The sequence below is a fragment of the Anolis sagrei genome, chromosome 1 (assembly GCF_037176765.1).
Source record: "Anolis sagrei isolate rAnoSag1 chromosome 1, rAnoSag1.mat, whole genome shotgun sequence".
Classification (NCBI taxonomy): Eukaryota; Metazoa; Chordata; class Lepidosauria; order Squamata; family Dactyloidae; genus Anolis; species Anolis sagrei.
The window spans coordinates 151,087,883-151,104,461 of NC_090021.1; the positions used below are offsets into that span (position 1 = coordinate 151,087,883).

At 40.6% G+C, this 16,579-nt stretch overlaps 1 protein-coding gene across 2 annotated transcripts in view; it reads right to left on the reverse strand.

The window, feature by feature from the left end:
- Positions 1–757: 757 nt before the first annotated feature.
- Positions 758–16,579, reverse strand: part of TFAP2B (transcription factor AP-2 beta) — a 92,106-nt gene continuing 76,284 nt past the window's right edge. For both annotated transcript variants that reach the window (XM_067469461.1, XM_067469466.1), the window contains exon 7: positions 758–9,909. In XM_067469461.1, coding sequence (XP_067325562.1) covers positions 9,609–9,909 — 301 coding nt within the window. In that variant the 3' untranslated portion in view covers positions 758–9,608. The remainder of the gene's footprint in view (positions 9,910–16,579) is intronic.

The following is a 16,579-nucleotide window of genomic DNA, read 5'->3' on the forward strand; positions in this document are numbered from 1 at the left end:
CAGCTTAGAAATGGAGATGAGCACCACTCCACAGATTCGGACATGACTAGACTGAATGTCAAGGGGAAACCTTTACCTCTATTTTGATAATCTGAAGTATGTGACAGTATAGAATGGTCCCGTGTTTCTGCTTCCGATCCATAGATTGACACACCTCACACACCCAAAATTTGTTTTCCTTGCTCCAAAATTTGTTCTACTTGCTCCGAAATTTGTTTTCCTTGCTCCAAAATTTGTTCTCCTTGGGTTGTTGTGGGTTTTTCTGGGCTATATGGCCATGTTCTAAAGGCATTTTCTCCTGACGTTTCGCCTGCATCTATGGTAAGCATCCTCAGAGGTAGTGAGGTCGAAGACCTCACTACCTCTGGGGATGCTTACCATAGATACAGGCGAAACATCAGGAGAAAATGCCTCTAGAACATGGCCATATAGCCCGGAAAAACCTATAACAACCCAGTGATTCCAGCCATGAAAGCCTTCAACAATACATTGTTCTCCTTGCTCTGAAATTTGTTTTCCTTGTTCCTCAGGTCAAAGATGCCAGCAAGAGGCAACCATGAAAACTATTTGCTCAATCTGAGGTATAATAAGGCATACTGGGTACAAGTTAACCAGCAAAGAAAGTGTGGTGGTGGTCACATTGGGAGCAAAGGCTCTTCTGGACTCTTGGACCAGTTCTTTCAAACACACTTCTGGAATGAGCTTCGTGTATTCAGTGGAAATAATTAAAAAATGGGAAGAAACTCTGAAGAGGAAATACAACAAAACACAACAATCTTTTTATTGTTATTATTTATGTAAATCAGGTCATCACTGAACAAGAAACCAATTTCTACCCATTACCATAACAGCTTGTCTATAAAGAACGGGGGGAAAAGAAGAAGAAAGAATCAGATTGGATACTATCTAGAGTCAAGCCTTTGTATATTTTTTTTGTCTTTTTGATCTTTTTTTTTTCTTGTTGGTTTTTAAACTCCCCACCCATTCACGGAGGTATAGTCACAGATAAATAACCCCGAAACTACTTGCTCGCCATATTTACACAATCCCGTTTAAATTAAGCATAAATAAATATATACAAATTCCTCCTTGAATGCCTCCCTGCTGCGCGGATGCTTTCGTTTCCTGGAAAGACAAATCAAGGGGCGAAGGGGTGGGTTCGGTTTTGTATTAAACAAGGATTTGGGCATATATTTTTTAAAAAGGAGATATTCATTTCGTTATTGATGTTTTTGAAACCGCTTGTCCTGGCATTTGCTTTGCCTCCAGGGCTTATTTTTAAAACCATCAGGGAAATGACTTTGCCTGAAATGGCAAAGACTTCTGGAGATGTCCAAGGCCCCTTCCACACAGCTGTACATATTGAACCGGATTATATGGCAGTGTGGACTCAGATAACCCAGTTCAAAGCAGACATTGTGGATTATCTGACGATATTCTGGGTTATATGGCTGTGTGGAAGGGGCCCAACTTCCCTGTTTTAGGCAGTCTTGAAAACACGATAATAGGATTGACACATCCGAACCAGGAACGTATTTAATAAACAGGGCCAAAAGTATCCATCAGTGCAATTCAAGCATAACTGTATCATTTGCAGGTACTGAAATCTTAAGTGGGGTAGATGGATCTGAATCAGAGCAGTCCCTTTAAAATGAAACATCCAATATTGGTAGTATTTTTTTTAAAAGCTATGTCTATTGTTGAAAGTAATTCCCTCACCTCTTGAACTGGGTAGAGGTTGCCTTTATCATGGTTTAATAGAGAACTAGTTTATGGAGGGGCCCTTGAGACCTTTTCTACACTGCCATATAAATCCAGATTATCTGCTTTGAACTGGATTATATGGCAGTGTAGACTTTGTCTGGATCTACAGTGACATATAATCCAGATTATTACAGATTATCTGCTTTGAACTGGAATATATGAGTCTACACTGGGCCGGGCTTTAGCACAGCGGTTAAATCGCCAGCTGCAGGACATCTTACCGATTGAAAAGTCAACAGTTCAAGCCTGGGTTAGGGTGAGTTCCCGGCGTCGGCCCAGCTTCTGCTTACCTTGCAGTTCGAAAACAGCAATGTGAGTAGATACATTGGTACCGCTTTGGCGGGGAGGTAATAAAAGGCGCCCATGCAGACATGCCGGTGATTCAATTGCGAAAACTTCTATGGGGACAACAAAGTTCCTCAGCATGGAAGATGGAGTGACAGCATCTCCCCATGACTAGAGTTGAGCACAGCCTCCAGACGCCAGAGATGGAAAAAGATGGGAAGCCTTTACCTCTGCTTATGTACTGTCTGTCTTTGTAAATTGTATAATGGCATTGAATGTTTGCCGTATAAGTGTTCTGTAATCCGCCCTGATAGGGCAGAATATAAATAAAGTATATTATTGGGTTGTTGTAGGTTTTTTCGGGCTATATGGCCATGGTCTAGAGGCATTTTCTCCTGATGTTTCACCTGCATCTATGGCAAGCATCCTCAGAGGTTGTGAGGTCTGTTGCAACTAGGAAAATGAGTTTATATATCTGTGGAATGACCAGGGTGAGACAAAGAAAGTATATTATTATTATTATTATTATTATTATTATTATTACACTGTCATATAATCCAGTTAAAAACAGATTGCAGTGTAGATCCAGCCTCATATAATACATTTTAACTGCATTGTTCTGCATGGTATGGGTCTATGCTGACCATATATTGCATTACTTGGCAGTGTAGATCCAGCCTCAAGCCACTTCTACATTGTCAGGTATTTCAGATTATCAAAGTAGATATTCCACATTATCTGCTTTAAACTGGATTATGTCTCTACACTGCCTATGATCCAATTCAAAGAAGATAATCTGGATTCTATATGGCAGCGTCCAAGGGGCTTATCTTCTCTGGGGTCTAGAAGAGGGAGGCAGTTTTCAAGGGACCTGCTTGAGAGAACAAAGGGATAAAAGTCCCCAGAAACACATACACACACACAACAGATGCTTGCCTTTAGCATTGCTGCCTTGCCTTTTTAAAGATTCAAGAGGGGAAAGAGGAATTACAAACTTCTTTTGAAGCAGGATTGCATTTATAACAGTCTATTAAGTTGTAGACTTCAATATGTAACCTTGAAAGGAAGTTTCCTTAATACCAAAATCAGACACATTCCATTCCAAATAAAAGTGCTCAGAACTGGGTATACAAGTATTCTGGATCAGTGCAACCTTATGCCATACAGTTTAACAAAAAGGGTTGAATTTTAGATGTTTTAAAAAACAATTAACACAATCATAGTAGGGCTAGGGTTGCGACCACTTCAATTAAGGCCACTTCTACACTGTCATATAATCCACATTATCAAAACAGGCATTATCTGGTTTGAACTGGATTATCTGAGTCTACACTGCCATATAATCCAGTTCAAAGCAGGTATTCTCGGTTTTATATGGCAGTATTGAAGGGGCCTAAGACTTACTTATGTCAGTAAGAGATTTCAAAGATTTCAAACTACTTTTTCAAATGTAGTTGAAAATTGAAATTCAAAATTAAAGCTAACTAATCAGTTAATTAATCATCAAAAATTTTAATTTGCTCAGGAATTGGGAAATCAAAAAGTTCTGGACAAAATGCATCATTTTAAAAAACATTCTCTTTTTTTTCACTCCAACAGAAGATAATGCCTCTTTGGAATGCCTCTTTTGGACATGGAACTTGGTGACATGACCACTGATTTTAGGCCCATGCAATTGAAGTTGGATCTACACTACCTTATATCCCAGGATCTGATCCCTGAATCTGATAGACCCGCAGTAGCGCAATGGGTTAAACCCTTGTATCACCTAGACTGCTGATCTGGAGGTTGGGTTGCTGACCGGAAGGTTGCCAATTCGAATTCGTGAGAGGTGAGCTCCCATCTGTCAGCTCTAGCTTGTGGGGACACGAGAGAAGCCTCCCAGCAGGATGGTAACACATGCGGGCATCCTCTGGGCAACGTTTCTGTAGACAACCAATTCTCTCAGTATGTTCTCAAGTCACTTCTGACATGATTAAAAATCCTAAAATATATTCTTGTCCCAGATTATCTGGCAGTATAGACTCATAATCCAGTTCAAAGCAGATAATCTGGGATCAAATCCTGGGATATAGGACAGTGTAGATCCAGACTGCTTAAACAGGGCAATAGATCAGACCGGGGCTCTGTCTTTATTCAGTAACTGAATGTAATACTTCACATAGAACTGAATGTAATATTTGGATTTACTCCAAGTCTATTCAACATTTAAACTTGAGGCCTTCAACAGTGAATCAACAACCACTACTTGATTAAACTTCCTTCCTAGATTACATATTTAGAACTCTATCCTTAATTTGGCCAAATCCCACAAATTATCAGTTAACCAGCCTTTGAATAGGTTATGTTAAAAAGAAAATATAGTCAGCCCTCCATATTTGTGGGCTTGATTTGTGTGGATTATTCATGAATTTAATAAAAAATATTATTTAGGGATCTCTACAGTTTCCTCAATGTGACTATATGGTCAACTTCTTCTCATCATGCTGGAGGAAGGAGAATACCTCTCTTGAAATTTCTAGGTTCTCCAGTGCGATTTTAGAGACACCTTCCAGAAGACCTTGATAATCAAGTCATGCTGGAAGACTAAGAAATTCCTAGAGAGGTGTTCTCTCAGATACAAATAAATAGAGATTTCTTTATTCACAGTTTTCCACTTTCACAGGGAGCCCTGTCCGTCTCTCCCCAGGTCTGGCTCTACAGTTCAAGTCATGATAGAATAATTCAGTGTGAAAATACGGGCTTAATTTCAAGTACATCTTATGAGTGTGAAATCAGGAATCGCAGGGAACAGTTTTGTAGAGGCAAAACATATAATAGACATTGCACAATGAACTCTATGGAACAAGATAGATGTCATCAGGCTGTAAATTAAATTTAAAAATATTTCCTGACTGTGAGAGCTGTTCAGCAGTGGAACTCTCTGCCCCGGAGTGTGGTGGAGGCTCCTTCTTTGGAGGCTTTCAAACAGAGGCTGGATGGCCATCTGTTGGGGGTGCTTTGAATGCAAGATTCCTGCTTCTTGGCATGGGGTTGGACTGGATGGCCCATGAAGTCTCTTCCAACCCTTAATTTCAAGTACATCTTATGAGTGTGAAATCAGGAATCACAGGGAACAGTTTTGTAGAGGCAAAACATATAATAGACATTGCATAATGAACTCTGTGGAACAAGGTAGATGTCATCAGGCTGTAAATTAAATTAAAAAATATTTCCTGACTGTGAGAGCTGTTCAGCAGTGGAACTCTCTGCACCGGAGTGTGGTGAAAGCTCCTTCTTTGGAGGCTTTTAAACAGAGGCTGGATGGCCATCTGTTGGGGGTGCTTTGAATGCAATATTCCTGCTTCTTGGCAGGGAGTTGGACGGGGTGGCCCATGAGGGCTCTTCCAACTCTGTGATTATATTATTCTAATGGAAGCACTTGTGTTTTTGTATCTTTGTTGTTGTTGTGCCTGCCGTCGAGTCATTTCTGATTTATGGGAATCCTAAAACGGTGCTATCATGGGATTCCCTTACAAAGATTGTTCAGAGGGGGTTTGCCTTTCAAAGGTGTATAAGTGCTGAGTAGGGAACTATATTTGGCAACAGCTCTCTCAGCCATGTGTCAAACATCTGCAATGTGTGAAGCTGTGTCAGTGTGACACTGGCTGTATGAATAATCTAAGGCAGGGGTCCTCAAACTTTTTAAACAGAGGGCCAGGCACAGTCCCTCAAACTGTTGGAGGGCCGGATTATAATTTGGGAAAAAAAGGAATGAATTCCTATGCATACTGCAGATATCTTTTTGTAGTGCAAAAAAAACACACACAAAAACAATACAATAATTAAAATGAAGAGCAATTTTAACAAATATAAACTTCATTCTTGTGGGTTTTTTCGGGCTATATGGCCATATTCTAGAGGCATTTCTCCTGACGTTTCACCTGCATCTATGGCAAGCATCCTCAGAGGCGACCTCACTTCTGAGGATGCTTGCCATAGATGCAGGCGAAACGTCAGGAGAAATGCCTCTAGAACATGGCCATATAGCCTGAAAAAACCCACAAGAACTGAGTGATTCCAGCCATGAAAGCCTTCGACAATACATTAAATATAAACTTATTAGTATTTCAATGGGAAGTGTGTGCCTGCTTTTGGCTGATGAGATGGGATTGTTGTTGTTGTGTGCTTTCAAGTCGTTTCAGACTTAGGTTGACCCTGAGCGAGGGCTGGGTAAATGACCTTGGAGGGCTGTATCCGGCCCGCGGGCCGTAGTTTGAGGACCCCTGATCTAAAGTTTTGTTAACTAAAAATTGCAAAGAGGGTTTGGAAACAGAATTCCACATTGAAAAGTGGACAGATTCCTGGACAGAGCCAGGAATCCCAGCCATCTCCTTTGCTTAAGTAGAACTAACTTCTGCCAGAACTATTACAGCCATGTAATGTGTTTATGATCTACTCCGATCTATTACAGTGAATTCAATATGTGAGGCCAAAGTGATGCATAGACATAAATTGCTTGACAAAAGGGAAGTTGTCGTTCTATACTCTACAGACATTGTCAAGTAAACAGATTTTCCCAAGCTGACAACATGCAGGGTGATATTATCTTCTTGCACTGTACCACAGTTTTTTCTAAGTATTCCAAACAAGAAGATAAAACATTTTAAACATCATATATAAAACATATTGTAATGCACTTAATTTCTGCAAATGATTGGAAGCTGACTGATTCTCCTGTCCAAAACATGCTGTTTGACTTCTACATCAATTTTTTTTCAGAACTGCCTCAATAACCTGGGGAAAGTGGATTTGCTTAAAGCAAGAGACTAACTAAAGGATGCACAAGGGCATTCTTTTTTTTTGCAGCCTCTAAAGAGGAAAGACACTTAACAAGCCTGCTTGACAAAGCACATCAAATGTTATTGCCCCCCCCCCCCCCCCAAAAAAACCCTCTTTTAGCTAATGGAGAAAATAGTCTTTGCCTCTCAATATGAGACCACCTATTCCGTTGCCATTGCTTTGCTTAATCTTTTTTCCCTTTGAGCTTCTTTAAAGAAGTACGCCTGCCGAATTCCAAAACAGCTGGTTTTGACTTGGAAAGGAAAAATGTCAGAATTGTGGATTTTCATCTCTGTACCTGATGAAATGTGTAGGGAGTTCTAGTCCTCTTTGAAGAAGCTCATAAGCCAAGCGAGGAAAGCTTTGGGAAACTAAAGAAAATAAAAAGGGTGCATAATCCTAAGAAGGAAATTACAAACTTATCAAGACATTTTTTTGTAACTGACACGTCTTTAAAAAAGAAAACGGTGTGTGTGATCTGAGACATTTCAAAGAGAGAGGCTGATCAATTGGAAAAGGAGGAAATGTCTACTCAGAGTAGGAATGGGCAACCTGGATCTGCATTGCCATATAAAATTCAGATTATCTGCTTTGAACTGGATTATATGGCAGTGTAGACTCATATAATCCAATTCAAAGCAGATAACGTGGATTATCTGCTTTGATAATCTGGATTACATGGCGGTGTAGACGCAGTTTCAAGATCACCACATTATTTCCCATCTCAAAGCCCCATCCGCACTCTAATGCACACATGGAGATTCTTCCAAAAGTGGGTTCTCTTGTTTACTTCAGAGACATATTTCCATATTTCTCAGGTTGGGTTGTTGTGGGTTTTTTCAGGTTGTATGGCCATGGTCTAGAGCAGTGGTTCTCAACCTGGGTCCCCAGATGTTTTTGGCCTACAACTCCCAGAAACCCCAGCCACTTTACCAGCTGTTAGGATTTCTGGGAGTTGAAAGCCAAAACATTTGGGGACCCACAGGTTGAGAACCACTGGTCTAGAGGCATTCTCTCCTGATGTTTCGCCTGCATCTATGGCAAGCATCCTCAGAGGTAGTGAGGTGACCTCTGAGGATGCTTGTCACCTCACTATCTCTGAGGATGCTTGCCATAGATGCAGGCGAAACATCAGGAGAGAATGTCTCTAGACCATAGCCATACAGACTGAAAAAACCTACAACAACCCAGTGATTCCGGCCATGAAAGCCTTCGACAATACATTTTCTCAGGTTGGATATACACCACCCTATATCCCAGGATTTGATCCCAGATTATCTGCTTTGAACTGGTTTATATGAGTCTACACTTCCAGATAATCTGAGATAATCTGGGATCAGATCTTGGGATATGGGGCAGCGTAAATCCATCCTCAGGGTATCCTTAGCAATCTCATGAAGTAAGACTACAGTCACATCCACACTGCCATATAAATTCCGTATTATCTACTTTGTACTGAATTATACGGCAGTGTAGACTCATATAATCCAGTTCAAAGCAGATTGTGAGGATTATCTGACTTGATAACCTTGACTACATAGCAGTGCAGATACAGCCATACATACTTATTGTAATGTAAAGAAAACCCTTGCAGGTGGGAGAGCTCCGTGTATACATTAGAAGAATTGTTAGCATGTCAGAAATGACAAACAAATCACACTAATTTCGAGCACAGGGCCACTTGTGATACAACATTTCTCCTCTACAGAAGGGGGATATATATCTATATTGCTGTAAGTAAAGGGTTCCATTATTGTCAGTCTTTTAAATACGAATTTAGTCATGCTTAGAGCAGATGCCAGAAATCAATGGGAATTAAGGGCCCTTCTACACAGCTATATAAAATCCAGATGATCTGCTTTGAAATAGATAATATGGCAGTGTAGACTCATATAATGATTTCTGATCATCTGGATTATATGACAATGTAGAAGGGGCCGTAGACAAACTGGTGACACTGAGTGATCGATGTAGGTTTAGTTTCACTCCTTCAGAATCTGAAGTTGTTAGCGGTCTATGTAGTCACAGAAGACAATTTGGCTTCCCCTTGTGCTCCAGAAATCTATATCATAGATTATTGATAAGGCCCGGGTAATGGCAAGATATCACACAAATTAAGAGGCTACGGTTGGCAGAATTTAAAGCAGGAATGTTTGCTCTGATTCGGACTGTCCAATGTTAAATAAACCCATCCCTTAGAAGGTTTTTGCTTTTTTTTCTACTTAGAGACACTTTTTTTAAAAAAAAAAAACCAAAACAAAAAACCAGACAACAGTAATACAGAAACAGACTATGGATCTCAGCCATCATATCAACATTATCAAAATGATTCCTCCAATAAGTTATTGATTGCTTTTACACCTATTATTATTATTATTATTATTATTACGCTTTTTTTTCTCTTTCCACGCCCTCCCACCCCAATAAAAAAAGATTGCAGAAGAACAGAAGTGGAAATTCCTGGAAATTGTCTTGAAAAGTTCCTTTGTAAAAGCCACTGAGCCACTGTTCCTGCTCCATTGTGCGCCTTTCGCCTTGATTTCCTTGAAAAAAATATTTGTGGGTGTAACCTACCTAGTATAATTCTTCCAAAGCCCAATCCAATATTTTAAACCTAAAATTAAAAAGTTTTTAAAAATGTTTCTCTCTTCCTCCTCCTCCTCCTCTCTCTCTCTCTTTCTCTCTGCTTTCTCTTTCATTTTATTTTTCCCCTAATTTCATTAGCTTTGTTTTGTGTTTCATTTTCTGTGCTTCTCTTCCTTGTCTCCGGTTTTACTACCTGGTCCTTCTCCAGAAGTGTGCCTGTTAGCAGAGTTGTTGTTCAAGAACATCTTGTCCATGCCTTTGAGAGCTTCCGTCAGGTAGTTCTGGAGAGCAGTCAGGGCAGCGCATATGGCGGGAGACCCAAAGCCATGGGTGATGAGGCTGAAGTGAGTCAAGCAGCTCTGGATGCCTGGTTCCAAAATGGGGCTGGGTCTGCTGTTGCCAATGGGTGTCCTGTCCTGGGCCAAGAGATCGGTAAATTCTTTACAAAGTTGCCTGCAGAGGAAGAAGACAAAAAAATCAGATGACCAACAGCCAACACTGCTCAGCATGAGACAACATCCTTATTGACACCGTAAAATAGTCCACCCACAACCAGGACAACTGTCACCACCGATGATGGACTTGGACCAAACTTGACACACAGAATTCCTATGTCTAACTTAACCTACTGGAGGGGTTTGAGGGGACTGACTCATCAGAGTGGGAGTTGTAGATTCCCCTACAACCAGATAGCACACTGAAGCCCACTGAGGATTCATCTAAAGCAAACTTGCCGAACATAACAAACTCTAAGTACTGACGGAGTTTCTGATGGACATGATGTGGACTAAAACTTGGTTTCAGATAGAGCCACGTATAGGGAGGGCATTCAGCTTATACACAAAAGTTTTCTAAAACCCTATCTTCCCTGGTCAGGATTCCTACACTCTTCCTGATTTCATCTGTTTTCTGTTTTTGAGATGTGTGAATGCTTAATGTAATACAATATAATACTAATACTAATACTTTTTTTTTGGTCATGTCAGGAGTGGCTCCTGGTGTGAGAGAATTAGCCGTCTGCAAGGATGTTGCCCAGGGGACGCCTGGATGATTTGATGTTTTTATCATCCTTGTGGGAGGCTTCTTTCATGTCCCCACATGAGGAGCTGGAGCTGATAGAGGGAGCTCATCCGCCTCTCCCCGGATTTGAACCTGCGACCTGTCGGTCTTCAGTCATGCCGGCACAGGGGTTTAACCCACTGTGCCACCAGGGGCTCCATACTAATAATATATTATAATTATATATTTATATTATATGTAATATTACTAATAATCTATATAAATAAAAATGTAATGTTCATTTGTAGAATTAACATAACTCAAAAACCACTGGAGAAATTGACATGAAATTTGGACACAATACAATACACCTATCAGGCCAACGAGTGACCATCACTCATAAAAACACTGAAAAATACAGCAGAAGAGAAGTAAAAGGCCAAAAAACAAAAAAATACATTACAACGCATGTGCAAAACCACATATGTACACAAACACACGTATATACACATATACAGAAATATATATACACATATATGCACACACAAAACACATACACAGAAAGGGGGAAGGAAGGAAAGAAGGAAGGAGAGAAAGAAGGAAAGAAGTAGAGAAGGAGAGAAGGAAGGAAAGAAAGAGAGAAAGAGGGAGGGAAGGAAGGAAGAAAAGAGACAAAGAAGGATGGAACCAAAGAGCAAAGGAAGCGAGAAAAGAAACAGGTAGAGAAGGAAGAAAGAGGAAGGGAAAGAAAAAGAGGAAAGGAAGGAAAGTGGGAGGGAAGGAAGGAGAGAAAGAAAAAAGGAGAAAAAGATGGAGGGAAGGTTGGCCACAGCAATGCGTGGCTGGTACAGCTAGTATTACAATATAATGGTACAGTGCAATATAGTAACATTTAATACTTATATTGTACTACACTAATAATATTGTGTGTGTGTGTGTATATATATATATATATATATATCTTGTAAGCTGCTCTGAGTCCCCTTCGGGGTGAGAAGGGCAGCATATAAATGTAAATAAATAAATAAATAATCATGATCTGGCACTAAGCAGAGACACTTTTAGTATACATGGAAGACTTGGTGTGCCTCTGAATTTTGTCCCCACAGTAACATGGTGTAGACATGATTCTGTTTTGTCTTAATAGCTCTTTTGTTTGAGAGACTGGGCCAAGTCCATCAATTGAGTTTCATGGCAGAGCAGGGATCTGAACCTGGCTCACTCCACTTCCATATACTATCCACAATACTATACTAGTGACACTTCCATCTGCAGAAGCAAGGAGAGCAGACCTAAGGATCCTCAACCATTGGGAATAAATCCAGCATGAACATTTTTAGCATTTTAGAATTTTCAGATTTCAAGAGACTGCCAGACCCCGTAGTTCCTCTTTAAATTAATGGCTTCTCACCATTAGGAGAGGGAAGCAGCAAGGAGAAAGCAGAGTTCACTGGGAAAGAGACTGCGAGAGCACAGAATTCTGGGAAATGTAGTTTAGGAAGGCAAAGAGAATTCAGGAGGCCCTGCCTTAAACTACATTTCCCAGAATTCTGTTCAGTATCTGAAAGCCCCAATTAGGATAGGGGAGAGATTTGTCCCTCTCTATCAGCAGTCAGCCAGAGTTCCAATAAATTGTTGAATCTGCAAAGAGGAGGACTGACTGATACTTCCAGTAAGTAAATCTCTGTGCTGGGCTAGGAAGAAATCCCTAAATGAAAGTTTCATTGGTAAATATGAGAGACATTCAATGAGATAGCTTTTTTTAAAAAAAAATCAGCAGATGTATGAATATTTCTGAAAGTTGGGGAGAATTATTACCTGTTATCTTGTGTCATTATAAAGAAATTTCAGGGAGATAGTGCCTGTAGTTTTTCTTTTAAATGTTCTTTATAAAAGCTTTGAAAATTCCCCAAAATCTATGGATAAGCGAAACACTTTGAAACTTGGTGGGCTAACAGTGGTAGATGTGTTCTACCATTGTAGCAAGTTTCACCACAATAGCTGTAAAAATGAGGGAGAAAGGGAGACCCTGAAGTTTCCCCACTTGTATAATTACTATAATTACTTGTATAATTAGTATAATTACTTGTATAATTACAACACCTCCTGAGCTCTGGGAGCGCAGCATTTTTCCGAATTAAGCAGAGAGTGTTTGAAGACCGGGACATCCGTAGGGATACCAAGGTGCTTGTTTATAGAGCTATTGTCCTCCCAACCCTGCTATACCCCTGCGAGACATGGACAGTCTACAGACGTCACATGCAACTCCTGGAACGATTCCCTGGCCCTTGAGCGCTCCAGCTGGAGGTCAGCTGTGGCCAGCAGTGCTGCAGAATTTGAAGAGGCACGAATGGAGGGCGAAAGGGAGAAGCATGCCAAGAGGAAGGCGCGTCAAGCCAACCCCGACCGAGACCGCCTTCCAATGCCCTCACAGCGGAAGAAGATGTAGAGCAAGAATAGGGCTACACAGCCACATACGGACCCACAAGAATACTGGAAGACCATCCTCCTCAGAAAACGAGGGATCGCCTAAGTAAGTAAGTATAATATAACAAAAAATTAACAAAATTTCATTACTCTCATTATAGTATCAAAATTTTCACTAATTATACTCTGAACTCATTATAAACCAGGTTTTTTTTTAAGTAACCAATGATGAAAATGCAACTGTTCTCAAATACCCATGGATCATCCTTTGGGTTTGTGAGTAGAGTAACCAGCTAGGTAGTGGTTCTCAACCTGTACAACTCCCACAAATCCCAGCCAGTTTACCAACTGTTAGGATTTCTGGGAGTTGAAGGCCAAAACATTTGGGGACCCACAGACTGAGAACCACTAAGCTAGAGAAACTCTTTAGAAAATAAAACTAGCACAGTTATATTTCCAGCAGTCCCCAAGGAATATTTGGTATGGGATAACCTTCCTATCATGAGAACCCCAACTATAATCCTAAGAGCTGCACTGAGACACAGCTGGATCATCACCACAAGTATTTGTGTAAGGCCTAAGGCTCAGAACATACCACAAACAGAGCTCTGATATGATGTTCTGTCTCCCTGGTGGTAGTCACAATTGATAGAAGACAGAAGTTTCTATCCATGGAAATTTATATATTTACAGAAGAATCCCCATACTCAGCAATACACATTACACAGCACAGTCAGAACTGGGGGTAGGGTAAGTGGGACTGGCAGATCTCCCAGTTTACAAGGAAACACAAGTGGATAACAAACGGCAGCAATTTAACCATGGTAGGACTAAGAGACGTTCCCACTAGACCATGAGATAGTGTGTTGGCTTATCTTTTATCTGCTGTACTGACACAAAAGAAGGGGCAATCCCAAGACAGGTGCACACACTTGAGACTCTCTCTGAGTTTTCAGCACTGCAAGCTCACTATAAAATATACCCTCAAGTATATTTCAAAACAATACACCTCAAATTAGCAGTGGAAGCTGTGTAGGCAAGACTGATAAAGGTCCCACTCAATCCCCTGCCCTGAAACTCCAGCACATCTGGGTTTATAGTGCTGGGTCATAAAGAAGAAAAGGAAGTAAGAAATAAAAAAATAAAAAACCCAAACCCTCTCTTGGACCTGAACCAGACTTGGGATGTGTGTGTGATGATGGTGAGGATGATGATGATGACAATGACGATGATGATGATGATGATGATGATGATCTTGTCCCCATGCCCCATTAGAGTCTCTGGGACATTTGGGGCCAATTGTTATTCTTTAAGTTAAAAAAAAATCAGGGTGGTGCATGGCACTGCATAATAGGGGCACCCCTTCCAAATCTCATGGAAAGTCAATGACACAACCTCCCCTCAGCCAAACACCGCCCCCCCCCCCCAACTTGTAGCAGGGGACCGCTCCTGTCCTACACAAACATATTGGTATATGAAGGAACATATAATGGGTCGATCTCAACCGGCCTAGCTTACCTGTACGAATGTATCACCCTCTACAAACAATCTCGAACATTGAAATAGTCTGGGGAGGCCCTGCTCTTAGTTCCGTCTCCTTCACAGGTGCAATTGGTGGGAACTAGAGGCAGGGCCTGCTCAGTGGTGGCCCCTTGGCTGTGGATATTAGATCAGCCCCTTTCCCTCCTGAGGTTCAGAAATAGAGGAATCAAGCCTTTGGAGAATAATATAGTACAATAGATGGATTTGGAATTATGTGAAACGACTACCTGAATGGCCTAGATTATGACTGCAGATAGCATGGTTTGTAATAGTAATTGTAATGTTTTTAAATGTATTGATGCATTTTAATTTTGATTTTATTGTTTATTTAATTGTATATTACATTGTTGCTTGTGTTGTAAGCCGCCCTGAGTCCCGCTGTGGGGGTTGAGAAGGGTGGGGTCCAAATAAATGAAATTAATTAATTAATTAATTAATAAGCTGCCTTGAGTCCCCTTTGGGATTGAGAAAGGTGGGATATAAATATAGTAAATAAATAAAATAAATAATAATAACCTTTGGAGCCACCCGACAAATGTACAAGTGACAGAGCATGCTCAACTAATCCTTCTGCCTTACCTAGATTTCAAAACTATCCTGTCCCAAACTATGAGCCAAGCATTTGTGACATGATGAAAGATATATGATGTGGGGGTGCCTTTCCATGGTAGACAGTATGGCAGTGGAAATTAGAACAGTCACTTTGCACAAGAGAAACAAAGCTTTCAAATCTTTTATCAGCCTAACATCCAACCTCAATAACTGATTAAAAGAAAAAGGACGCTATTAATGCCTCTTCTCACTTTCTCCTCTACCTCATGCTCACTATTTATAAAAAATAACAACAACAACAACAACTTTATTTTTATATCCTGCCACCATCTCCCCAAAGGGACTTGAGGCGGCTTATATGGGGACCATGCCCAGCATAAACAATTTCTCCCCTTCTTTCATTGCTAAACTGAAACAAGTAATGCTAGTAAATCTGGCAATGCTAACACTTCAGATAAGTTCATACCACTCATGGCCTAGTAAAATACCAATACTATAAATGCCCAATGCTGCAACTCTTGATGGGAAATGCTATTGAAATGAGAAGATAATCCACACTAAGGCTCTTCCACATTGCCATATAAAATCCCAATTATCTGCTTTGGACTGGATTATATGACAGTATAAACACTAAGTCCAATCAATGAGAATATAGTTCTCTGTTTACAAACTATGTTTTCCTAACTCTTTGTTAAACATCCCATACTTTTCCTCAAAACTTCTTCTAACACCAAACGTTTCTAGGGGATAGGATTAAGAAATGGTGGTGGCGATAGGTATATGGATAGTAAATGGACAATTGCCTTTTCATCATTGGTTACTTTGTTTGTTTGTTTGTTTGTTAAAAATGCAATACAACTGCTTCTGACACAATAAATAAATAAAATATTGGTTACTTTAAAAAACCTGGTTCATTATGACTTCAGGGTTGGAACCAAGGAGTGAAAGCTTCCTCTCAGTTTGGACCCATCCAGATAGTACCGTATATTCTGGCATATAAGACTACTTTATAACCCAAGAAAATCTTCTCAAAAGTCAGGGGTTGTCTTATACGCGGGGTCGCTTTATACACGGGAGTAGTCTTATACATGGGAGTAGTCTTATACACTGGAGTAGTCTTATACACTGGAGTAGTCTTATAGAGCGGGTGCTGAAACTTCCAATCGGATTGGAGAATCTGTGTTTGCCGCATATGGTGGGGGGAGCTCAAAAATGGCAATGGCCATGTCCCTGCCATATGCAGCAACTATATGAAAGCATTAAGGGCGACGCTGAACAAGTACGGTAGAAGAAAATCCATTCACCAGGATTCGTGGACTTAATGCAGTCCCGATGATGAGGTGAAGGGGCACCTCACCAGGAAGGTGTAAGTGAAGGGCGGAGCAAGTTGCAGGCGTCCGGGGCACCCGGGGTATGGAAAAAAAGAGTGGTTCTGGGCCCAGAAAAACACACCTCTTAAACCTGTCTGACCTCCTCCTCTGCCTCTTAGATCTCGCTCCTGAAGATTGCAGATTGCAGGTGCACATGTGCGAGATCTGAGAGGCAGAGAAGGAGGTACAGTAATAGGAAAATTACCATAATGAAATCAAATCTGATGCTTTTC